General features: G+C 38.7%; 2 protein-coding genes across 2 annotated transcripts; both read left to right on the forward strand.

The window, feature by feature from the left end:
* The first annotated feature begins 4,672 nt into the window (after positions 1-4,672).
* Positions 4,673-8,813, forward strand: LOC140930025 (uncharacterized). The gene is made up of 8 exons (XM_073379683.1): positions 4,673-4,741; positions 5,233-5,311; positions 6,099-6,163; positions 6,710-6,753; positions 7,090-7,165; positions 8,007-8,081; positions 8,219-8,350; positions 8,695-8,813. The coding sequence occupies exons 1-8, from the start codon at positions 4,673-4,675 to the stop codon at positions 8,809-8,811; spliced, it is 657 nt and encodes a 218-aa protein (XP_073235784.1). The 3' UTR covers positions 8,812-8,813.
* Positions 8,814-15,073: 6,260 nt separating this feature from the next.
* LOC140930092 (uncharacterized) lies at positions 15,074-25,553 on the forward strand. The gene is made up of 8 exons (XM_073379753.1): positions 15,074-19,177; positions 19,690-19,815; positions 20,415-20,527; positions 21,090-21,157; positions 21,453-21,595; positions 22,047-22,175; positions 23,145-23,256; positions 24,650-25,553. Exons 1-8 carry the CDS (start codon positions 15,148-15,150, stop codon positions 25,059-25,061), a joined length of 5,133 nt encoding a protein of 1,710 aa, XP_073235854.1. The 5' UTR covers positions 15,074-15,147; the 3' UTR covers positions 25,062-25,553.
* The last annotated feature ends 1,235 nt before the right edge of the window (positions 25,554-26,788 follow it).

A 26,788-nucleotide genomic window follows, 5' to 3' on the forward strand; every position in this document is an offset into this window, starting at 1 on the left:
ATATGACCGTTCCAGTTGTGTACAATTTTCGAAGCCTATCTAATAAAATCCCCGCGACTCTCCCAAAATGCCGTCTTGGCGGTTTTTTTGGTGATTTCATTTATTTTTTCGATCCGGTTTTGTTTTACATTTTTATTTTCGCGGCTTTCGCAGCGAGCGATAAAAATTTATTCGTCGAAAGGAATAATTTTACTGTGGTCGGCAAGTCCTTTTGTTTGCGATATAAACTTAATTTATTTTAGTTGTGACGGCATTGACACCTTTGGAAGAAACTGAAGGTATCCGTATTGCGCCTCGCGTTTTCGGAAAACGGCGGCGGGAGGGATAATATTTTCTTCCAACTAGAGTCATTATCGAGGCAAATAATTTTCAATTATCTCGTTTCCCAAAGTGCGTGCTGTTGAAAACCAGTCGGAAGGAAATAAACACTAGCCTCATTGTTCTGGCGAAAATTGAGACGCATTTATTACAACTTGATGACAAGTATAGACCAGTAATCGCATCTGTATAGACGAAATTAAAAATCAAATCCGTGTCATAAGAAAAGGATTATAACGCCCCGCTCGGATACTGCTTGAGGTGCTCTAAAAGTCCCATGCAATTTTACTGTAACGACGTTACAGTAAATTGTTTGGGACTTTTACTACTTACTACTTCAGGCGATTTGTGTCCCCTCATACTCAGGCAACACATGTTCTATACAAAAAGTGTATACACTTTAGTTACAACTACAAAATGTACACAAGGTAAACAATGTGATGTATACTTCAATGTTTGTCACAGTAATACATTTTGTGTAATACATTTTCATAAGGGGCAGTCCTATTACCATTACTTATTACAGATCCCCTTTGTTATCTTTTATATAATTTTTTTTTTACATCAGTTTGTATCTGTTGTATACTTTTTGTACACATCTTCTTACCGCTGTATACAAAAAAAAAAAGAGATGAAAATCAATCACATTTCCTGTTTGTATTTTTTATGTATACATCAAGTATACATTAGGTACTAACAATAGAGTAGTGTAGATTAGAGTAGATTTTTGTATACAAATTATATACAAATCACCCCCATATTTTTGTAAGGGACCCCATTTCAGGGATTTAAAAAAAAGTTCCCTCCACCCACCGATTAAAAACAAAGGTCTGCTCGGGTTTTATGAAGATGGTAGATGTATCGTGACATCTGAATACAACAACAACAACAATAACAATTTATTGTACCCGAAGCAAGAATAAATGTTATGAAAATAGCCTGGCATTGGTCTATACATAAAAATCATGAATTCTGCGTTTACAAGTATGATTTTTTTTGTGACTGTTACCACTTCTTTGTGTAGGGTTTGCAGCTTTCATGGTAATCCTTTTTTTTTGACACTTTAAGCGGGTACATTTGTAGCGGAGCTCCATAGCTAAGTAAATCTATCCATCCCAGAAAATTTGGTAACCACGTGATCTTACACTGACCGCCGACCGTCCGTCCGCACCACAGGAAAACGAATGTTTACTATCACACTTTTAAGCTTGTTTAGGAGCCCAAGAGAAAACTAATTGCACATCAATGTTGTGATCAACTGACAGCTGTCAAAACAGGGCATCCGCTGACCAGTATCACCTGACCGTACCGCGGGCTCAAGTGTCGACCCATCGAGGTAATAATAATAATAATAATAATAATAATAATAACGCGAATATTTATACAGAATAACCTATCAGTTCTAATAAAAAATCTGTTATCAAAAGGGTCCTGTAATTATCTCATAAATAGTTAAAAAATAAAAAATAAAATCGAAAGAGAAAAATAAAATAACACTACGAAATCTAAGATTCAAAATCGGTAAAAATTATTGACTTATAAGGCCGAAAAGAGTTGTGAATTATGGATTACTATTGAAAAAACTCTTTTGGAGTACTCTTAAAAAGAAACTTAGAATTAAAATTTCTCAAATGCCGAGGTAAAGTATTGTAAACTAGAGCCCCTTGAAAGGCAAAACTTCTCCGTCCAAATTCTAATTTGGCTTTGGGAAGTTTTAGTGAACATCCATTGTTTCTAGTGTTAATGCTGTGGTCAATTTTTGTAAAATAGCCTTTAAAAGGGGTACAGACGTTATCCTGAAGACAATCAAACACAAGCTGGCAGGACTCTCTTTATTAAACTCTCCACTGTCTGGACTTGGTAATTTCCACCAAAAGCCATTATGGCTCTTGATATGTTCTCTTTCGCAGTCTCTCGGCCGCCATGTTTACTTGACCTTGCAAGACAAATTTTACTACGTCCTCTACCGTCCCCGACCCGCTAGAATTGTAAATTTTGCTCGAAGACCAAACTGCAACGGAGATTCTTTTCCAGTCCTATGCCGCGACTACCACGATAGATCGCATGACCTGATTGGCTTGCATATCACATTACGTCTGAGGACATGTCCACAAGATTGCCTAGTCCCTGTACGGCGTTTTCCCAAGTCGTGACCCGAAACGCTTTGGCCGCGAGGAAAAATGAGGCCTAGGGACTAGGCAATTCACAAGACAGGACATAGCTACAACGGTACACACTGTGTGAGCTCATACATGAGGTAACTAGTGCTGATCGAAAATGGCGGCAGAGCAAAAGGAAGAATGACCAAGGATGACAGTCGGTAATATTTTCTCATTATGAACGCTGATAGAAGTGTTCAGTTTGCTGTCTTACGAAGGAGTGTTGGGCCATGGTTTGTGAAGTTGTTTTGGTTTTTGACGTTTTTTTACAATGCTGTTTCATAACGATGCTTATAATCCTTTCACTGGCCCTGTACCCTGGGAGAGTTGAAAAAACTGACCCCCACTCCGCGGACTACCCACTGACCCCACTCCGCGGACTACTCTACGGACTACTCCGCGGACTACTCTACGGACTAGTCCGCGGACTACCATGCGGACTACCCTAACTAATCAACCAAATTTACTTTCACGGAGAAAAGAGTTAGAAGAAGCGTACCTGCCTACAAGATCACACTTGACAAACAGCCGCCATCTTGATTTTCGCCATTTTACTCGACCCAGCTCTCCTTTAGCCTCGCCCCAGTCTTCATCGGCCACAAGTCAGAGCACGCCGTTCAGCCAATCGATGACCACTATTGGCGCTGGTAACAGTTTTTGTTATATTCAGCTTAAAAATGTTTTTAAGAACTTACTTATAGCCGTGCTTGGAAGTCACCATATTTTTGGATTCACCTGGCCCACAAGGCCCTTGGAGACGTATTCTCCTACGTAGGGCACGCAGTCGTTATTTGGATCGTCACGCGAGGTTTGGAGAGAAGCGTTGCGTGACGATCCAAGAACGGAAGCTGCAATGGACGTAGCAATGAAGAAGAAGGGCTGGGTCGAGTAAAATGGCGAAAATCAAGATGGCGGCTGTTTATCAAGTGTGATCTTGTAGGCAGGTACGCTTCTTCTAACTCTTTTCTCCGTGAAAGTAAATTTGGTTGATTAGTTAGGGTAGTCCGCATGGTAGTCCGCGGACTAGTCCGTAGAGTAGTCCGCGGAGTAGTCCGTAGAGTAGTCCGCGGAGTGGGGTCAGTGGGTAGTCCGCGGAGTGGGGGTCAGTTTTTTCAACTCTCCCCCTGTACCCTTATGCTGTTGTTGTTTTTACACTGCAAACTTTCAGGATATCACATTTTGAAAGGTCTGAAAACAGCAATGCTCGCTCCAGCAGTGAAAGAAATAACGACGTAGAGACCTCAACTTACACCAGAAATTCCCAGGTCTGAGTCATACACTGTATTCCCCAAACATGTTATTTGCTGGTTGAAATGTCACCTGAGCTTAGGCAACGTTTCTAAAATGAAAAGCAAGTTATCAGCTGAGACGCAGTATCCTCTAGCAAACCATCAGCTGAGATGGGAGGCAATGGCCTGCTATTCACAGTGTGACTGTGGCTTGGAGGGATTCTCACAGTTAGTTTATGGCTGGGAGAACAGCTAGTGGATATAGCTTGGAGGTGTATCTGGCTGCACTACCTTAGCCTGTGAACAGACTCTATTTTAGGGTACAGGGTAAAGAGAAAAGTGAAAAGGGCAAAGCTAGATATCCTGTGATATTTCCTGCTTTTGAGCAATTCAGCAGTTCTGTTTTTTTTTTTCGCTAAGTTCCCATTGTGAAAGGACTCCAGCTGTTCCCTTTATTTGGTGTTCTGAATTGTGATGATTTCCCCTTATCCTGGGTTTAAAATTCTTTTAAAATCAACACTTGAATGCTAAACTCATCCAGGAGTGTTTGAGAGACAAACATTAAACTTGGCATTTTGTGAATGTGGATATGATATGGCTCTTTGACTTTTATCATTAGTCTCAAGATAGGCAATTAGGTATTGATGGTGACATTTTGACTGCATTCTGCTGGTCTTGATCAAAGGATCTTCTGAGTTTACTGAGCGAGGCTAGTAGTAAAACTGTGGATGCCTTTGAAAGATGTAAAATAAACGTCACTCATGGTTAGTGGGTTTCAAGCCAAAGTATTGTTGGCAATGTCCCATGTTGTTTAAGGCAATGATATAGACTTAGAGGTTCAGATACCGTAAATCCTCTATTAACCCCCTTGGGGGAGATTTCTATATTTCAAACACATTTGAGGGGTTGGGGGTTAATAGAGACAGGGGGCCTATTGGAAAGGGGGGCTTATTTAATTTAGTGAAGATGGTGGTATCAGCTCTCCATAGAGAACTAGAGTGTAAAGTGGAAAAGCTCAAGTACAAGAAGTTCGAGGTCATGCGGCCAAGGTTAAAAAAAAAAAAAACGAACTTCCAACTCATGAATAAACTATCCTGGATCAGTCTGAATCAAGTTTTACAGTCGTGATTGATTCATACAGGCTATCATAAATTAGTGAAGAATAATTGGGGGAAGGGGTGGGGGGTGGGCTTAAAAAAGAGGGGGACTTATTAACTCTCTTCCCCTGAAAAGGGTGGGGGACTTATTACAGAGGGGAAGAGGGGAGATTATTTGAGAGAGAGGGCTATAATTTTAATAGGGGATTTATGGTAACCCTGTAAATTTCTTGTTGGTTCTGGGTTCTTTATCAGATGCCTGGTTCTTTTTTATCATGAGTAATAAGCATATCCATTGGAGACAAGAGCAGAATATAAATGCTTCTTTTCTTAAGAGATAATCAGTGGTTTAGTAATGAGTTTTCTTAATCAGTTGTATTAGCACTAGACAATAGTTATTTAAATTAAATATAGAAGGTGATCTCTTAGGGGCAGATTGTGAGGCCAAAACACCAACATAAAAGAAAGAGGAAGAGCAAGGGAATCAACAAAGGCAACAATTTAAGATGTGAGTGAGCAGTTTCATAATGCCTTAAGGGAAAAACCATAAAACACCTCTTATAAACGGTGGGCTTATACATCTTTGTCGAGGTTTCTGGGGGGGGGGTTGTAAACAGGGGGGCTTATAATAGGAAAAGAGTATGTCGTGGTGGCCATGTTGAAGGAGTAAAACAATAGAACCATTTTCCTTTGGGAAATAATTTCAATTTCATACAAATATTTTTGTATTGTTTACTTCTCTATCATGGCCGCCGCACACAGACTCTATAGGAAAAGCCCTTCAGCCTGGTTGTGGGGTGGGGGTGCTTACAATCTGATGTTTTTTTCTTGTTTACAGCTAGATGGGCCTATAATTGGTGGGGCTTATAAGTGGCAGTGATGGATCCACATTTTCTCCCTTTGGGGGAAGTAGTTGATTGAATGGGAGGGGGTAAACAATATCACCCAGTGTATCACTCATAGTCAACATTTTATTTACCTTATAGCTGATTGTTTTCTGTTAATACAATAGACCTCTTTAGTTTGTATGTTTTGTTTTCCCAATAGAGGACTCAGGGGAATTTGCTCCGTTTTCTTTTCATAAATTATGCGTTGGTATGCACATGAATAAGACGAAGTTTGAAAGAAACAATTCTCTAGAGTATCATCACATGACCTGTATTGGGAAAACAGAATATACAAGCTAAAGAGGTCTATTTGCATGTAGAAGCAATAAAGAAACTGATGCAAAACAACTGAATTTTTTCTATACTGACATGAAAGAAATATGTGATATGTATTTTAAATTTTGATAGATGATCCTTACTCTGATGAAAAAATAAAAGGAGATCCTCACAAAACTATCTTCATAGCAAGACTTGTAAGTGATGTTAACTGATGTACTTTGCTCCTAACTGTTGATTCACTCTGAAAGTGGAAGGGTTTCATTTACACTTTATACAATACACTCGATTAGGATTCATTTATTCCTTTATTTATTCATTTATTCATCCATTCATTCATTTGTTCATATATTTTTGCTATACACCACATTAGAAATATACCTTTATTACGGCACATACATTTAGTCCCAAGTTGGAATATATAAAAATTAATTGATATTAGTATAAGTAGCTAATGTTAAATTTTTTCCATGGCTAAGGCAAAGAAGCCTATGTAGAAGCTGGGGACTTATGAACTATAGGCTTCCTAAGAATATAGAATATGCTGTATAAATTGTCGAGGACTGAATATATAAAAAGTTTGTTGGCTATACAGAAAATGACACAAAATAGCCCAGACAAGAAGAAAACGACTGTCTAGCTGATATAAGAGTGTAAAAAAGAATTGTAGCTTGTTTTCCTGTGTTTGTCTTGTCTTTATTTGTAATTTTTTGCTTATGTGATTTTATATGAAATTTTCCAAGGACTATAACACCACCGAAGACACGATATCTGATAATTTAGGGAGGTATGCAGAATAATTTTTTTGTGCTTAGCTAGTCTCTAGTTATAGTACATGACTGAGCTTAAGTTTGGAGCATGCTCATTGTAAAGAAAATGAAAGCACTTTTAAATGCAAGAACATGGACATAGAATATCAGTAAGAGAAAAACTGAATAACAGTGGTCCAAACTACTTCTAACTTGGAGTTTGTTTCATTTACTTTACGTCCTTCCTTGAAGTCCTTTTTTAATACTTCCTTGTCCTGAAGTTAAATTCCGTATTCACAGCAAATATTGCTTCGATCAGTACTGATCAAGTCTGAAAAATAGAACAGATATTTTCTTTTTTACATGTAAAACAGGTGTGGAGCAATTAAAAGCCTTCGACTTGTCAAGGACACAGAATCTGGGAAGTGCAAAGGATATGCTTTTCTTGAGGTATGACGTATGATGTCAGTAGTTCATTCAAAATATTTCTCCGTGTTTGATTGGCTCAAATTCCCTGGCCACTTCCTCATAGCCCGCTAGAGTTTGGAAGAAGTTTGTGATATCCGATCAAATGAAGTCAATAATGCAGGCTATTAGTAGAAAATGCATGGCAACGGAGATGTCCCGGGGGCGGGGTTGTGTTAACTCAACTTTTTTTGGTGGAGCTGGAGAAAATGGGGAAAAATTTCTCACGTTTTGCGAAGAAAAAATAGCCGATCTTCTGCCTAAAAATACTTCAACCCGACGGATAACAACTGCTATTTTCAGAATATCTGCTAGACTGAACGTCCCTTTATATCCTGAATTTTGCCGGGGAAAAGACAGTTGAAGACGGGAACCTAACATCGATCAAGGCAGGTTTTTAAAGAAAGGACTATTTTGAATGAATCATAAAACAATAATTATTATTGGATTTGGCTTTTGTGAGATATGAAGAATTAAACAGATCGGGGGAGGGGGGGGGGGGGGGCGGTTTCTGCCTCCTTCTCGATCTGCGTAAGTTTATTCTTCTGGCCCTGGGAGTTTAAAAGTTGATTAAAGCTATCCTTTGGATTAATCACTATCCACTGGATTGTGCAATTGGGTTCCCTAAGACTTATCTGCTGGATAATGAGTTCTCCATTGGATAGCGCTGTCCAACGTTTGAAAAACTCGGGCGAGATGATAATCAGCCTCCTTCAATTTAATTCTGATCAACTAGATCAGTCAGAAATTATCCAGTGGTATAACCAATGAATTATTGTTTTTGGCAGAAAAAACGGTTAATTTTGCTCAACTCCTAATCTTTTAGTTCTCAGAAGAGAGTCATGCTAAGAAGGCTCTAAGAGAAACCAAAGACGAACGATTGATAGTTGATGGAAAAAAGGTATTTAAGAAGAATAAAGTATGCCAGTTTGTGTTTTTGTTACCTGTCTCAGTTAAGTTACATTTTGTTTCTTATGTGAAGTTAGATTCAACATCGTACTTGTCACAGCAGTGATATCCACTCTTCCTTCTTTCAAGGTTCTTGTTGATCGAATGCGAGGTGGTGTAATACCTTCCTGGCTGCCGCGCAGACTAGGTGGTGGCCTGGGACAGAGGCAGCAAGGAACACAACGAAATAACACCTTTGTTACACAACGATTTACATGGAAGGTATATACCAGTCCCCTCGCTGTTTTTTCTGCTCACATCTCTTTTCGCCGAACGTCTCGAAAAGGCTTCATGTCCTACATGGAAGGTGAAATGAGTGACGTGAAAAGTCCAAAATGAACTAGAGATGACTTGTCCACAAACTGTAAAGTTCTTTCGCTTAGCCCACACCTAGATTACGGTGAACTCTTTTTCACGAGTGCAAGAAGATATTGTTTTTTTTTAAAAAAAATAAAATTCGAAATAAATTCACTTCAACTTTTACGGGGAAAGTAGGGTAAAATGCGTAAGGCTTAATTGATATCCGTTATTACGCTGATAACAGAAATATATTTGTTTTTCATTAGCTTCCATACTTTGGGGACGTATCCCGCATAGATCAGGAAGACATTGACCGAAAACGCCTTATGTGGCTGGAACACAACAGGTTTGTTGAGTATAGGCATAACGTACGTTTCTTGTAGCGTCGGTTGCCTTGAATTGCGGGGGAGTGGGTGAGATATGAGAACAAATTTAATATTTATCAGTTTTAACTGAGTTGGGTTTTGCGTACCAGTTGCCGATGGGCTCAGTCAGTTCCATAAGAATGTTGGTGTTGCGGACGAGACGCAATACATAACATTGAACAGACCGCACTGAACAATACCTACACTGGCCACAAAGTAATCTAGCTATAAACCAACTTCAAGAAACCACTACCACAACTGTTGTATTCTGGGTAACAACATTTGGTATACCACACTAGGAAGTCGGGATAAGGCCAAACACAGAGCCACAGCTACTAAGTTCCCTTGTGACCTGTGGAATGTGAAAATGAGTCGCGAATATGCAGTCGAAACCTGCTTTACGGACACCTCATTATTACGGACAGTTTTCTTTGTCCCTTCCGGGGTAAAGCCCTTACATTGTCTCTAAATTCAACCTGCTTAATTCGGACTCCCCGTTAATACGAACACTTTTTATGGCCCCTTAAGTTTCCGTGCTAACGGGGTTTGACTGTTATTTTTTGCTGTTATGCAGGCGTTCCATGAAAGTTTCCCGTTAAGCGTTTGCAAGATTTGTGTCTATAAGATGGACTGGAATAAACGATTCTTTGAGTTAGTCTGGCGTTAACAGATCTTTCCTTGAATTTCGAACACGGACGCTATGTCTAAACATGATGATAACGATTAAAAGACTGCTTGTCAAAGGTACGTAGAAAACTACTCGTGCAAATCCCTCCGAGAAGGATGACAAGAAAGCAATGAGTTTGCTTCCTTTTTAAAAGCTGATAGACGTAAATGTTTGTTATTACTTAACATTTCTAACTTTTAGCACTCCGAAAAAAGCGATCTTCTGCATCAGCAAAATAGCTCACGTAACCAATCCGTGCGCTTTGCATTAGTCATGTGACTTTCCCTATTTTCAGTAAGGCAACGGTTCAAACGGCTCGAGGTTGAAATGGCCATGAATGTCACGAAAGAACTTTCTGGCTGGCCCGGGAAATCAACTGGAAAAGATGCGAGGTTACTGATTATTAATGATATGTTGAGCGGAGGAAGAGATGTTTATCCTGGCGTGCATTCTTAGAATATTTAAATCGCAAACCTTGGTAAGTGCGTTTTTAAAATATGGTTGTTCAAAATGGTCAAACAAGCTTTTCAAAAATTATGATGCAAATGAACATTTTTTCCGAGGTGCTAACAGTTAAGTAAATTCGGTAGTAACCAACTTAAACAAAGTTTACCAACAAAAAGTTAAGTTAAGAATTTGTTCATGCTCAGCGTGCGTATATCGAGCTATGGATGCACGCCACAATAGGCCACTTGCACTAAGAGGTCACGTGACCAGTGCTGCCTTTAAACAATGAGTTGGAATCTTGCTGATGCCAAAAATTGACAGAGTACATAAAAATTGTCTTACACCCGAAATTTGATGGAAAACACATTTAAAGGAGATATTTTGTGGCACTTTGATTTTTCAACAAAGCAGTATGATTTGTATTGGCCGCCATGTTGGAGGGCATACTCTTGTTCTCCAACATGGCGGCCAAAACTACTTTTTGCTTATATCCTGTTAAACGTTTGATATTTATGCTCAGACGTGCTGTAAACGTTACCACATCATCTTCTTAACATTTTCCTTGAAGTTTAAGTGCAAAATTTGCATTCAGAAAGAGGTGATTCATAATTTTAAAAATCACATTTTGGTCACGTGACCAGCTACGAACTTACTCATTTTAAGAAAATTGTGCGGGTTTGAAAAACCAAATCACTATTATTTTGTTTAAGATATGACTCACTAATTGTTTTTCGAAGGCAAAATCGAAGGCAAAATCATACAACCTTCATTTTCATAAAAACGATGTCACATGATCTCTTAGTGCCAATGGCCTATGGTCTAGTTGAAAGAAAATTCTTTCTGTAAAACTGAGAAAGAAAATTTGCTTATTTATTCGTTAACGATCAATGGAAACTAAGCAGAAACTAAGGTAAAAGAGTCTTAAAGTCCACCCATAAAAGTTAAAATACCCACATGCTCGTAAGAAGTCGTGGAGTATGGTTTGGATTCGCTGAAAAGATGTTTATGTTTTGCTCGGCGAAATCCAGAAAACTTGTGTTTTAGCGAAGCGGACTGTCACCCTCTACTTTATATTCCTTTACTAACAATGGCTGGTCATTACGGCTTCTTGAGAAGACCTGGCAGCAGTTGTTTTTAATATTTGAGTAAGAAATTTGTCTTCTTGTGTAATTTGGATTGTTCGGCGATAACAAAAAGTGCATCATTTTTCGCTATTGAGCTAACTTTATGATTAACTTGTTTTGTAAAGGATAAACAAAGGTTGAAAACGGAGGGCACTTTATACAAATTGGATATTTCCCGACACAGACCAATTTGTGGTCTTCTTCCAGCTGAATGTCAGTCTTTACGGCAGACTTTTCAACGAATCATTCACGCTCTATTATTTGCGAAACAGCTTCACCGCTTTTGCTGTTGGTTTGAGTGGGTAGAAGCTAAATTCCAAAAATGCTAGAAAGTTTTTCATCATTGCCGTCGATTTTTGGGTACTGACTTAGGAAAAAAGACGAAAAACACAGCTGAGCACGTCATCATGAAAAAAATCTTTATTTACTCACGGGCGCAAGCGTGTGTAAATAAAGATTTCGTTCATAGCGGCTCAATAGGAGTTATCTGGGGCAAGCACGCGCGCTATGTTGTAATATAGGTTTTAAGATCAGTGGAGTCTGGAGATGACCTGCCCACAAGCTGTCGAACCGAACACACCGCTTCTTTCCAAACAGGCTACCCTAAGTTGGAGTTTCATACTTGACGATCAATTTATTAAATTGGCAGTAGTGATTAACAGGCAATTTCTCAGTAATGTCCATTTAATGATTCGAGTGCGAGACTTACGTTATTCTGATAAAATATATTTTCTTTTTTTAAAGTGAAAAGCAAGTTTTCTTTAATTGACTTGAGAAAAATAGGACAACCACCTGCTAATCTACAGGATTTTTTTACCACCTTTCTCGGTCTTTTACCTTCTCGTGTTTCCGTCAGTTATTGTTACTCGATTCTAGCCTGTTCCAGGCGTTCAGATAGTAGAGCGTGGCGGTCAGTGGCGAGCGAGTTAAATTGTACACGGAACAGGTTTTCTCGATTCACAGACGAATGTTTGATGTGTCAATAGCAGCATTATTCCCAGTGTTATTTTTAGCTGTTACCGATCATAAACAACCACAACAAAGAATTTCAATTTTAAAGAATATTCCCCGAGGCTAAAATGATTATTTTGTTTTCAAGAACGTTCTCGTTGGTGCAATTTAAGGCTAAAGATTTGTTTGCATAAAAACAAGCCTCTTGAAATGAAGAATTCGTGATGTCATCGGAACGCTTTGGTTCTATGAGCCAGAGTTGTTTTTTCGAGCAGGAGTTTAATGATTAACGATGTTTCAAATAAGACAATTTTATTATTGATGCGTTTGTTTGCAACCTGCCGTAATAACTTTTATAACGAAGATTTTGTTTTTGAGTAATTGTGATCTAAACCCTAGTGGATGTAGAAGTTTCTTGTTTTTACTAAAAAAAAATACGTGGAAAAAAAGACCCTGTAATCGAGGCGCTCAAATATACTTTACTAAAAGCAGATGAAAGAGGTGAACGGCACAACTAGAAGATGGTGATATTTCCTCGATGCGTTTGGATGCATGTGCATGTGAATTACTGAAGGAAACGCTACTGTCAGAATGAATGAAGTGCGGGCATTTCCATAATCGGACCTAAAGATTTGACTTCATCAACAAAAATATTTGGAAGAAGAAATGCCTTGCCATTGGACTTGCTTGTTGTAGGTTTTCATTTGTAAACAGAAAATCTAGCCAACTTGGCTGCTGGGCAAAAAAAGAGGTTACTAAAGATACGTGTGAGTTAAAAGACACTTATTGGATCGAGATTTAGAGCTCTCTTGTTTCATAGATCAGTGGTATTTCAGCTTAATTTATGTGAAAATTACAAAACCTTTGCGGGTAGTAGTATAAACAAATAGCATGATTTGTACGTAATGTTTGGCATAAATACCACTCGTGATGTTCTAAAATTGTCTCAAATTTCACTCGCCTAACGGCTCGTGAGATTGTGTATAACAATTTCGAAATATCACTCGTGGTATTTATGCCAAATATCACTACAAATCATGCTATTACCTATACAAATAGCAACCCTGCTGGAAGCAATAGGTTCTATTTGAATTGAAGCTTCCTAGGAATTCATTTGCAGACTGCAAAGTTTTCAGTGACTTAAAGTTAACTGCGGGGGAGAAAGTGTTTTGTAAAGTTAAGCTGTAATAACACCCTGTGAATCATCTGAAATAACCCTGAGGCTGTCCATTGGTGTTGAAAATTAAACAAAATATGCAAATTCTTTTTTTGACATGATAGACGATCTTGAGCGGGCGATAACTTCTCTTAAGTGCGTCAGTCATAATGGGGGAAACTTGAATTCCTTTATTATTTTTGGAAGCTTCATTTGGGTACGGTAAAGTACGAGTATTTTTGCTTGGTATCGTTTTAACTACGTAGCGGAAAAATACAACTTTTGAAGGTTGCTCCCGGTTTGGTACTAATCTTATTTGCACAAAGGCGGGAAACAAGAAGTTAGATTCAGTTCAAATAACAGCGAAACGAGGTAGGTCGTATTACCTTAGTCAAGATTTTTCTACCTAATTCTGTATTTGCCTTAGCTTCTATTACTATTTTTAAGAAAGGTTGAACTTAAATTGGGGGCTAGATTTTAATCTTACAGTTTTTCACTCACCGACTAAAATGTATTGTCTGATAACAAGCCGAAGGGCCGGCAACTTTGGCTGACAAAAATTGCGCTGTACTGAATGGATTGAAATCAGTGTTTTAATATACTGTGATTATACAAGTAAACGCTATAGAAAGGTTTGTAAAAAGTTGACTTGTAAAAATTTACGTTTTCCACATGTAATTTGTTATTTAATTTTGCAGTCGATATTGATTTTGTAGACTATTTGGTAAATTGGCACCTAACCAGAAAACCGCTACTCATCACAAAGGCTGAAAATGTGACTTCATTTCCACCATCTCGTAAACATTTCTTTAGTTGGCCTTTCATTCCACTCTGCTGTATTTACTAAAAGATGTAGAAGCCTTACATAGTTCAGTTGTGCTGAAACATAAGCAACGCTTTTAGTTTCGAACTTTTATCATTTAAACAAAGCGTGCTGAATCTGTTGGTAAGATATTTTACACAATTTATCATTGGAAACGGGTTGTGTATTTCTCTATAAAAATACTCTTAAGTTTCACGCTATGATGATTTACTAATGACCCGCAGAGATGAAACATTCACGGACAGTGGTGAGTCCAAGCGTTCATCCTTATAGCTGCTGCTTACGTTTTTTGTTTTAGATAAAGCTAATTAAGATGATACTGCTCTGCAACGAAAGTGTTTTGTTCAAGAGCAGGAGTTATGTTATAGTTATTAGATTATGTGAGTCAGGTGTCATCTCGACTCGTTATCTTCTGCTTTGATATCGTCAATCATTGCGCGCATGAAGATAACATTGACCTGAATACCACCACCTGCTTTTTGCTTGGTAACCTGTGACAGTGCTTTCCTTTTGGTGGGCAACCTGTGTTTAATAAAAGTATTTGCATATCAAAAGACTCTCTCTTGACAAAGTCTTAACAAAGTTGATTGTTGCTCGTTTAGAGAAACAATCTTTTTCTCGTTTGTCAATGTGTTTCATTTGTTGCATGCCGCCCTCGTTTAACTTGCCGTTAGATTAATACAGTTAGCTTCTGGTTTAAAAACCATTTACAAAGTTGAACTAAAAAGGGGGCCAGGATGACGTCCTTTTATTACATTTCTTATTTCTCAGTCTTATATGTAATAAACACGGGGTAACAGAAACCTAATTATTTATTATCATGTTTATTTTTGGCCCTAAAAACGTGTGATGTAATTCGCTGATAACAAAAGAAACCACTAGCTAAACTATCCTCCACCTAAAGTTACGGATGTGGAACGTAACCTTAAAGATTATGCTCATAGAAAATCCAGCTTCCGAAAACGGCAGTGTTTTGAAATAAATCCCCGTTTTTATTTAACTGGTATATTCTGGGTTTTGCAGTTACAGGCTGTGTTTTGGATGCAGTCATTGTCTCGTCTTCGTATTGTCTAATATAATTTTGTTGGAATTGTGATAGATTTATTTTTTTGGTTCTCTGTTCCAGTTATAGGGATCCATCTTGTTGACGTCTACACTCTCGCCCGAACTTATTACAAGAAAGAAGATGAGGGGAGTTTGGCTTTTTCTTCTGATAATTACTCCTATTCCTGTCATGGGACAGTTCATATTACCTTTCCTTTATATTCCGCTTAAGCGCATATTTACTGGTGATTTTGGGCCGGATGAAAAATATGACAAAGTTACTATACATCACGTGAAGACTGAAAAAAGCTGGACTTTAGATTTCACATACTCTGAAAACCTAAACGAAATTAAAATTGCAGTTTTTTCATTTGCTTCTTCTTCATCATTCACCGCTGCGGACTTAGAAAACCTTGATTACTATTGGTCTTATAGTGTTCCTTTTAACGAGTTGGACAGCAACTACTCTAATCATTTAATCGCTGCAACGAAGACACCAGCTGACTATCAAAAGGAACTTTTAACATTTGTCAGTCACAAATTCGTTTTTGACCTAGACAAAGTGGCGTCTATTCTAGGAATTCCAGCCATAAATCTGTCGAGTTCTTTCGACCCGGCCAACTGGGAGACCGTTGTTCATGCAATGGTTAGTGAGAGTTCCTCTGCATTTTCCAGACTGCTTGAACTTCCCACCGTAAATGCCTTGGCAGAATTGATGGACATGGAAGTGCCAGATTTTCTTAACGTAAACCTTAGTAGATTCGAAGAAATGGTGTTTCCTTTCCTCCCCAAGAAGGCGATACTTGACAAGAACAGTACTTCTTCTCTCATAAACTCCTCTGGGATCTTGCCCGGAGAATCCTACAGTGATGTGGCCTTGGCGAAGATACTGCAACACCACGAGAATATATCACTTTCCACCAGAGAATTCGGCATTCTGTACAATCTCACAAGAGAGCAAGTCAAGGCAATAGGCAGGTGTACATTCTATCAAATCTTTCGCATGTGTGGTATTTCAAAAGAAACTCTTTTGAGCATCACCTTGCCTGAGGTCTCATGGAAGGTTGTGGGATCTCTGTACATATCGCCGCCATGTCGTGTTTTGATCGGCATTAAAGGAAAATCCATTGCGTCGTTCAAAAGCAGTGTTAACACGCTAAACGCAAGTGTGCTGGAAGTCCTAACAGACGTGTCGAATCTTACATGGCGTCAAGTCTACGAGTCTGTGAATGTATCTCTCCCAGATTGGGAGTTTCTGGATTCCGTAACGTTGCCACAGCTGTCAGAAATCGGTGAAGTTTCCCTGGAAACGTTGCTCAACGACTCAATTAGTGAGGCAGTGGTTCTTCTTTTGAAGCTGCGAGCAGATGGGTCTCTCAATAACAAGACTGAAACCCATCGTTTATTTATGAGAGCTCTTCTTAGAGAAAAATTCAACCTCTCATTAAGTGACGTGGCAAACCAGACTGCTGTAAGTGAAGTGTCCCTTCAAGGTGCCCCATCTTCATTGCTTTTCAGACGATATCTGAACGCAACCATCGCAAACTTTAGATTGAATTTAGGCGATATCGTGTTCTCTTTGCAATTGTCTGAAAAAACACTCTATAACCTACCAAGACAAGAATGGAGAAGTGTAATTGCTACTATTGTTAATTCCGTTGTGCAGTCCGAGGCTAGTGATCTTCAGATATCAACGGAAAACTTACTGACACTTTTGGGTGTCCAAACTGTGGAACTATCGATTGCAAAGTTAAAGGAGCTGATAGAAAATCAAATTTTAGACGCTAAACGCCACAAGACAAAGTTTGAAACCGCGCCTTTAATCATGTATTTGTCTCAGAATCCTGTCTCTGACGATGCTTACCTTAATTCATCTGTTTTCTCTCTGGTGTTGTCAGCAAGTGGATTTAGTTCCAATGAACTCAAACTGTTATATGGATACAATTCAGATCAAATTTTCATCCTTCAATCCTTGCGTATTAATGATTTGCCACTTTATTGTACCCTCAACACGTCTACTGTCAAGCACAAAACACCGTTAAACATTACCGCTGAAGTCGTTGGGACTAGGGAAGCCGCGCCCTTGTGTACAAATACGAATTTTTATGTCTCAGCCCGAAACAAAAACATGTCTCAGTTGAAGTCTGAATTCAGCCTTTTCACGAACTCCAGCGTTTCTTTTGTGACTCTTGTTGAGAAGGTGACAGGTCTTCCATGGCGACGAAACGTTTGGGCCTTTGGATTAAAGATGGAAGACTGGACGGTACTGTACGTTCTAAACGAAGACTCGTACACGGAAGTCACTTCTAGTTTACAGTTAGATCCATACCTATCGACGGCCTTTCTGCAAATACTCAATAAATCAGTAGAGCTAAAGGACGCAGACAATGTAGATATCCGGACCAAGATAATTGAACACCGGGCCGGTACTCTGAATTTTCTTTATGATCTGTTTAATACGAATGAAGCAGAGCTGATGCATTTTGGGAGTAAATCCAAAGCGCAGTATGATCTGCTGTTTCCTATTGAAGTGTTTGCGTTAACGATACAGTACTTAGTTGACAAATTCAATGTGTCCGTTAGCAGGATCGAAGTGTCATTAGATTTGAATCCTGGGGAACTTGAAAAGCTTTCGCCTACTGAGTGGCGCGAGATGATACCATTTGTAAAGAACGAGATCATTCGAAGTGGTCAACATCAGCTGGGCGTAACGATAAAAAATTTCGCTCAACTCTTGCACGAGATACCTGAGAACCTTCAGAACTTATCGCTTGCGCAGCTTGAATCAAAATGGGACAGTGTGTTTTCCAGGCTACTCAGAGGTAAGGAAGCTATTGAGATGGAAACACTACTGCAGATTATAACGGCTATTGGGATAACGAGTGGCTCATTAGACAAGGTTACTTTCTTAGAATTTATCGAAGAAAGGATCAACATCACTATATCAGAAGTTCTACTACTGTACAACTACAGTTCTATCGGAATTGACGTTTTAGGCAACTACACAATTTTGGAAACTCGAGCATTTTGTAACCTGTCTGAAGGCAATTTCCTGAGTAAGCGGCCCCAAGATTTTATAGAGTCATTACTTGGGCTCGACAACGAGATGTCATGTAGAAAGATAGCACTAGTTGTTGCTGCATCGACTTTGACTGTGAACGATTTGGCAGCCAAATTCAGCCTTGAAGTGGCAGATAATGTCAGCTTGCTAACGATGTTTGAAGATCTATTCAAGCTTCCGTGGCCGAAGATTGCATGGGCGGTAAATGCCTCTTTACCAGATTGGCCCATTTTAGGTGCGATAAATTTAAATGATGTCGGTCAGTTTGTGTCGAAAACCACAGCAGTAATGAAAAGTCAGGAGTCATTCAGAGAAATAACGATGCAGCTGTTAAGTCCCTCTAAAAACTCATACTCGCAGTTGTTAAATGAATATCGGGCAAAGATCGTTAGTAAAGCGGGCGAACTCTTCAGCGTCAACTCCTCCCGAATATGTGATAACTGTGACGTAGTAGACATTCTATGGAATTCCCTCAGACAACTTAATCAGCTCATCGATTTCGACCCTCAGATGCTTCCGAATCAGCTTAATGTCTCCCCTTATGAGTTTAACCTAACTGTTCCGTCTCATTGGTCTGTAATGGTACAGCACATAGTGAGGGATGCCTACTTAAGGGCCACTGTAGCTCTTGGTATGGATCGCGATCGATTGTCAAGTTTTTTGCGAACTTCAACTGAGATTGTAGAAAATATGACATTACACCAATACCTAGCTGTTTTTACACAGTCTATCCAACCCTTGATCGTCGCCAAAACTGCTTTGAACAGTTCTCCGTTGTTAGACCTTGTTGCGGCTAAAGGCTTGAATTTGTCAGCTCTGTACAATGAAAGTATATTCAATGTCATCGATGCAATACTCAACATATCTGCACAGAATGCTTCATTCATTTTCAACTGGACTACTGAACAGCAGGCCAAGTTGAAGAACTACACACTAGATGATTTATCCTACTACAAGGGAGTATCCCTTCAGGAACTCGGTAGTGAAAGACCGCTTTCTTTAGTGGAATTTACCATACAGCAATTATTTACCCCACGTACAGTCGCACCACCAACACTTCTCCCGTGCAAAAGAGGAACAGTCAGGTCGGGAAATGACTCAAACTGCTCAGGTAACACACCCTTTTGTGTTTTTATCTGAACTAGAAAATTACTAGATATTCCAATCTCACGTGCTGCAGAGGACTAAGGCCAGCACACGTACTCTCCAAACGTCATGACATCTGTGACTTAGATTTGATGATCAGTACGCGTTTTTTCAAACTTTCACTCCAACACGCTAAACCTGTCAATTCAGGCAAATTCACTTCGAGGTAAGTCCCTAAGGATCGCATCTAGGTCCAGAAAGTGGAGGAAAAATTCGTTGCTCTGTGTTAACCTCCAACGTGAAACTTCAGGTTAAAATATTTCACCTGGCGGTCGTTCATTGACGCCAAACAAATGAGCCAAAAAGTGAGTTGCACGTGCAGTGTTGTTCTTTAACTTTTTTGATGTTTTCGTTGTTGGCGTCCTCGTGGTTGCTTAAGCACCTAATTTTTGACGGGAAAAGGTTGGACTACAACCACAAAGATTAAAAGTTATGAACTTAGTTAACCCATATCTAATTTGCCTTCTAAATACGCAGATGTAGATGAATGTGCTACGAAACAATGCGGTGATGACAGCTTGTGCCAGAACTACCATGGTGGATACGACTGTGAATGCAATGCCATTGGTTACTATAAGGCCAATAACAATAGAGAGTGTAAACGTAAGCTTTTTTTGAAAAACACATTTAAGATAGGTGGAGGATTCCTAAAAGATATAGTGCAAAAAATGCTTTTTGCTTTATTCTGAATCTTTTAAATCTACGCAACGAATCAGTGGAAAAAAACATGTTATGACTTTTTTAAAAATGCAACCGCTTTTCATCGTTAATTTAAGTTCTCATTATTGTTACAGCAGTTTTATAGTTAAGTCTCCACACCGCGAACTCGATATCTTTACACTAACAGAGTCGCTAGGTGTGAAACACCAGATGGAAGATACGTTGTTTCCACGCGCTCTATTATTATGCTTGACGTTATCTGCATACGCTGTATTAGTTTTCAAAAAATTGCAGAGATCAGTTTGCATGTTGTGAATGAATCTCAGGATCGCGCTCTTACGCCATTCGGTGAAGGATAGAAGAGATTTTTAAATGGCTTTGGAGTTGCCTCTGCAGGGATTAATATCTTTAACTTGAGTAGTAACGGAAATGTACATTTGAGTGCGTTCTTTGTAATCCTGAAAGCCCGTTTCTTTGTTTTAAATAGGACAGGCCACAATGCTCGGGCAACTCTTAATTGGATGTTTTTCCTTTCTCTTCAGCCAGCAGGACTTTTGCAGGTAAAATAACCATTGAAAACTTGGTATATAAATCAAGTTACAAGATAAAATCAGCTGGAGATTTCTATGATTTGAAGGAAATGTTCGAAGAAACGGTAAGCTGCAGATAAGTTCCAAAGTAACGTTTCTTTTGTTGCCTTTTCTCCATAACACCTAAAGAAGAACTTCTAATCGCCTGGAAATAGCGATTTTTTTGCGATCCTCTCCACGTTATTGATTAAACGTCTAAGACCTTGCAGTTAATTCTGAGGGGCAAAGTTCCATTCCTTTGCCAGTTCGTAGTAACTTTAACTTTATTAATTATTTAGTTTCAAAAAGTAGGCTCAAAATTAATGAAAAATATTTATACGATGGATGCCGAAACCAGAGGATTATATTGCAACACTCAGTCGGTAGAAAGCCAGGATGCGCCGCAAAATAACCTCAGCTGCAAGTTACATAACAGGTTAATAGATTACAACTAAAAATTGCAATTATTGTCCGTTTTAAGAAACGGTTGAATCCAGCCACTTATAATAAATGGAAACGAAAGAATTTCAGTTAGCGATGTAAATGCATAACACGGTCAAATGTCAGTTTAAGTTTCGAGGGTGTTTCAGTCTCCTTATTGTGTAATGTGTTTGTGTGCATGTTCGTTTAATCCCTATGTAATTTTAGGTGAATGGAAAATTCAAAGAATCTTCAGTCAGGCAATACTACTATGGATGTCGTGTCCAGGATTTTAGGTAACGTAGTTTATGCTTTTACACGTGGAGATTACCTACCATTTTTTTTACGATTCGGTCATATCGACGAGTTCTTGAAAGAGCTTGTCTGATCAGGCTAGCGTTAAAGAGACGTTGTAGGTTTTAATGAATCAATAGGAAACAGGTTGACCTCTTTTAAAACAGACTAGCGGAGGACTTTACTTAACGAAAAGGTGTTGTCTGTGCGTAGGAAATTGGAATTTCTTTTGACCGTCTCTTTCGGAGTATTTGAAGACCTTGCTATATGAAAACTGTATCACTTTTTTGTTTACAGTGACGGAAGTGTTGTTGTAGATTTCTTGATCTACACGAGTCGTGACTTCACTGGCACTTTACAGGATTTACAGGACGCACTTGCAAGTGTTGTAAACAATTCATTCCTTGGTCCTTTTGAAGTCTCTGTTGCAAAGATTTCAGGTAGGTTCGTTTCATATTATCGGTAACTAAGCCGTTTTTGTGTGAAAATATACTTAATTGCAATAACAATTTTATGAAAAAGAACAATGAAAAAAAAAAGGAAAATCAAAAGCGAAAAAAATACTCAAACATTAACTGTTTCTAAATATGACTAAAGCGAATAATGGTCTTTTAGGTGTTATTGATGGTTAATAGGTGAATCTGGAGACGTCAGTATTGCTTTTCGAAATTCCATGCACTGCTAAAAGCCATGAATTGGTTAAGCCAAGCTTCTTAATCTCTCTGTGTTTCTAAAATTTTCCATTTTATATGACAATGTCTTTGCAAGTAGGTGTATGTGGAAATTGTACAATGTCAATTGCACAATTTTGTTTCGTATCGTCTTGAACTTCAAGAATATTTCTTTCCAGAGCAAATGACTAACCGTTAATTTATCTGTCTTTATGTGCAGTTGATGATTTTGACGAGTGTAAAGCTCACCAAGATAACTGCGCACAGCATGCCACCTGCATTAACAAAGATGGATCGTTTGAATGCCAATGTAATGATGGTTACGATGGTGATGGTCTTACCTGTGAAGGTATCTTATGCTCACTTATGTTCTGTTTTACTTAGTTTGGAAAGAAACATTAGATAAGCAACTGGTCAGTAGCTATCGATCCGTGAGTGGTCATACACTTCATCTAGAGCCTCAATATCCGAAAGTAGTCTTTTGGGGATGGAATTTTTTGATTGGTTTAAACAGGAGTAAATTAAAGTCTGAACCTATTGTTGTTTCCTTATGAATAAATGGTCTTACTTGTGAAGGTAACTTATTTTCATTTCTTGACACGTTAACTTAAAGGAAAACATATTCTATTTTACTTATTTCGGTAAAGAACAAGAGATAAAGTTGCTGGTCAAAAGCTATCGATTAAGTGGTCGTACACTTCAGCTGAAGCGTCAATATCGGCAATCCGAAAGTAGTATTGTGGGGATCAAATTGTTGGTTTGTTCAAACAGGCATAAATTAAAGTCAAAGCCAAATGTTTTCTTCCGTATGAATAAAGGGCGCCAGTATTTCTAACTGAAATCACTGAACCGTTACCGAATTATACAAAATTATTCTTTCATCCGCTAATGACCATTATAAATTTAAAATCCTTTCACTCAGCCGCATTTGAGTAAAAAACGCTGTTTGTTTGGAAAGTGTTCTAATTATCTTTCAGCTGGTTTTAGCTCTAAAAGGACTTTGTCACTCGCCCCACAATTGCATTGTTTCCATGCTTTCACGCTTCTCATGTATCCTTCCGCCACCACTGTTACCATCGTTATACTACTAAATGAGAAATTTCTGCAATTTGATTGGCTTAGAGCAGTGGTATTTTAACTTATATGTGAAAATTACACCTTTTGTGGGTAGTAGCATATTTCGAAATATCACTCGTGGTATATATGCCAAATATCAATACAAATGATGGTATTAGCTATACTAATTTCATCGCTAATTATTTCTTCCAAAACCGCGCAATCTAGAAAGATTGTAATACATTGTCTATTTTTTCCTTAGCGGGATTTTTCAAGACCATGTGGTGGACCGTCATAGTAGCTGCATTCCTTCTTCTTATTATGGTTATTATTGTTGTGTGCTTGGTTATCAAGAGACCAAAGCCTTCTGCCAGGTAGGGAACGTCATCGGCTTTATCGTGTTGCGATGCTGTAGCTTTGTTTTGCCACAAATATATAGCACATAAAAAAGCATCAAAAATTAACTAAATCCAGCCCAACTACTGTAAAGCTGACCAGTTGCGCTATATTGCATATCGTCTAGACAAGGTTTTAAGATAGACCGGTCATAAGATTAGCCACAATGCTCGGACAGCTAGTTATTTATTCATTCAAATATGTCTCCGTTTCTGATTGGCTAAAAACCCACGCATAATTCATCATAACCAGTTACTGTCGACCAAATTTGGACGAATTTTGCGATATGTGAAAAATGATACCAATTGTGCAGTGTAATGGCCAGAAAAATGAACAGTTAACCGAGAATACCTGGCGACGAGGTTGCAGAATATTCGCAGTACCGAACAACCAACCCTTTATTTCCTAAACTTGTCGATAAACAGGCAATTGAAGATGAACTTAACATCGATGGAGGTAAGCATGTTTTAGCTTGTTTTTATGCTAGCAATTATTTTCAATGAATGATAAAACAATTGTTGAATTCAGCTTTCGGTGATAACACGCACCTCGATCTCAGTAATTCTTCAGATGATACTAAGCCTCATTCAATAGTTGTTGATTAAAAATTAGTGAAAGCCTGGGTCAAATTTCGAACGTCACATGTCCCGAACCTAATGCTAATGAGGAAAAGCTATTGTTTTCACTCATTAACGCCTGCGTCGCAAGTGGAGGTTGGGTGCCTATGGGCCAGGGGGCTGCAACCGCAATACACCCCAAGGCGGAAGAACACCCACAGGCCTACCAACCCGCAACCCAGCCACGAGCCCCTCGCGCCCAGCCCCCCACTATAGCACCCGTCACACTGAGGCCAGAAGCCCAGTGGAAGTAAAATGAACCAACCCCTGAAAGAATAAATAAATAAATAAATAAATAAGAAAGAAAGCGGAGGGGGGGAGGGGAACCAAGAGAAACGCTACGCTACTGGAATGCCACGCCACGCCACGCTAAGAAAGCTTCGAGTACAACGCAAACACAACGTAGGCACGTGGCCTCCGCATGCGCCAAAGCAACATACCGCTGGACAGGAATCTGCCCCCATGCTCACGAACAATGGTAAACGCTACAAACGCAAACATAGTCACGCACAACGCTACAGTCGACCAACGCGCTACCAAAGAATGCCCAAAACACCCGAGACCATAGCTCCTAGTCGTTAACTACATTAAATATGATTTAATAGTATTTAACATTAGGTTCGGCTGAAAAAAAGAAATCGAAACACTCAGAATAGTAAACTAAACAAGATTATTAGGATTCGTTACCCTTGTTATTTAATATTAAAAACTTCGTTCAGCTAAACATTCAACTACCTTTCTATTTATTGTGAAGGTATGGTCTCGATATGGATGACCCTGCACAACAAAACATCCCTTACCGCAGACGACAAAGTGAAGCCAGCAAAATATCATACCGCAGCGGCGATGTTTATTTCAAGGACAAAGAAGGTAAGCTGAGGCCCGGAACAGCGCATACTGCAAACAACTCAAAGCAAAGACCTCAAACGCCGGATTTTGTCGCTGAAGACGACCTTCAGCACAACAACAATACACGGTATAAAACTCCATTTGAGTTGGCGGTTGAAAGAAACACACGGAGTGACGCCTTTAAGTCCTCGTATGCCTTGGAAAGTAGAACACCATTTGAATTAGCGGTAGAGAGGAATGCAAGGAATGGAAATGTCAATGAACAGAGAGAGGATTTAAATATGACAGAACTACCATATGCATCTATAAATAATTGAACATACAGTGAGTGATGAATCTACATTTAGGTTTCAGTGTTACCGCAAATAGTGTTGTAAACAAGTTGTTCATCGCGTGCATATTAATTCGGTCCGTCTGTAAGTCACTCCATAGCATTCTTAATTTCTTCACGAAAGTAGTGGAAGTCACAAACGTGAAGGAGGTTTGGAAATAGAAGAACTTAATTTGCACAAAATATTGTTAACTTTACCTTCAGATTTCGAAGTCAGCTAAAAATACCTAGCTGGGTAGCTGTGCCGGTATCATATGAAACACCTACTCTTGTGTTTACTATATTACGTCATGTTAGCAAGTGCATAAGTAGCGACTTAATAGTCACTGCTGGGTGTGGTCTTGCTGCCAGGGAGGTAGCCCTATTCTCGAACCGAGGGCTTACTGATAGACCGCAAGAAACGGCTACGTAGCTTTTCACTAAAGCAAATCGTGTGTAAAAGTAAAATTCTTTCAATAAATGTCAAATTCTCTTGCCACACTGCTTTTGGTTTGTTGACCTCTTATACAATCAATCTAGTCTATCTTTATGTCTTAAAATAGATAACAAGTATTACAACAGTATATATTTCACTAGCCATATCATTAGTTCTAAAGCTCATTTATATTGATGTAGAACTTCTATATTTCCTTAGTTTTATTTATTTTGTACCGAGATTTTGTATATTCGGAATCTAATGTTTGGTGTAATTTTAATTTAGATAGAGGGCCACAAGTTTACTAGTTTCTGTAACTATTCCGTGCTACCCTCTTTAAATAAAGTGTATTATTATTCAATCAAAATATTTCCCCGATTCTGATTGGCTAAAAGCATACGCATAATTCACCATAACCAGCTACTGATGACCAAATTGGGAAGAATTGTGCTTTGAATGAACCGATGACCTCAAAAAAGCAGCTTTCTTGCAGGTTAATGCACCGTTAACCGAGAAGACCTGGGAACGAGGTTGAGTTGTTTTGGCTGTGAAAACAAAAATGACGGACTCGTTTCACTCGTTTCAAGAGTACGAACTAGGCGAAATAATAGCTACAAACATGGTAAGAACAGTAAGAAGACAACTCGAAGGGCGATATCTGCTATTTGGATAATATTTGCAGAGCTGAACAACCTAAACGTGCACTATCGAAGATGAACTTAACATTGATGGATCGATGGAGGTAAGCATGTTGTAGCCATGTTTTTAAACTAGGAATAGAGTATTTCGAATGAATAACAAAACGATTATCGAATCCGGCTTTCGTATCATATGAAGAATTATGAAGATCTCGGAGGGTGTTATCCGCCTCGGTCTACGGCCTCGACGGATAACACCTTCCTCGATCTCCATAATTCTTCATAAGATACTCAGCCTCATTCATTAATTGCTTATTATTATTATTATTATTATTATTATTATTATTATTATTATTATTATTATTATTATTACTATAACAGGTATATCTAAAAATAACATTTCCTAAAGCATTAACAAAAAAACAAGGAGTGGATAAAAACGAGAACACATTTTTACAAAAAATATACTTGCTATATAAAAAAATAAGCAAGTTGCTGAGTCAGCAATGGCTTTGGACAAGTACCTTTGTATAACCGAGAATAACCCCTGCTTGCTGAAGTAATAAATGGTAATGCATCATTAGTCTTCTCCATCCTTTTGGTCTCTCAAGACCAACAGATCAGAACGTTGCCTCGTCATTGATGGATGTCGCCTTCAAC

The sequence above is a fragment of the Porites lutea genome, chromosome 3 (assembly GCF_958299795.1).
Source record: "Porites lutea chromosome 3, jaPorLute2.1, whole genome shotgun sequence".
Lineage (NCBI taxonomy): Eukaryota > Metazoa > Cnidaria > Anthozoa > Scleractinia > Poritidae > Porites > Porites lutea.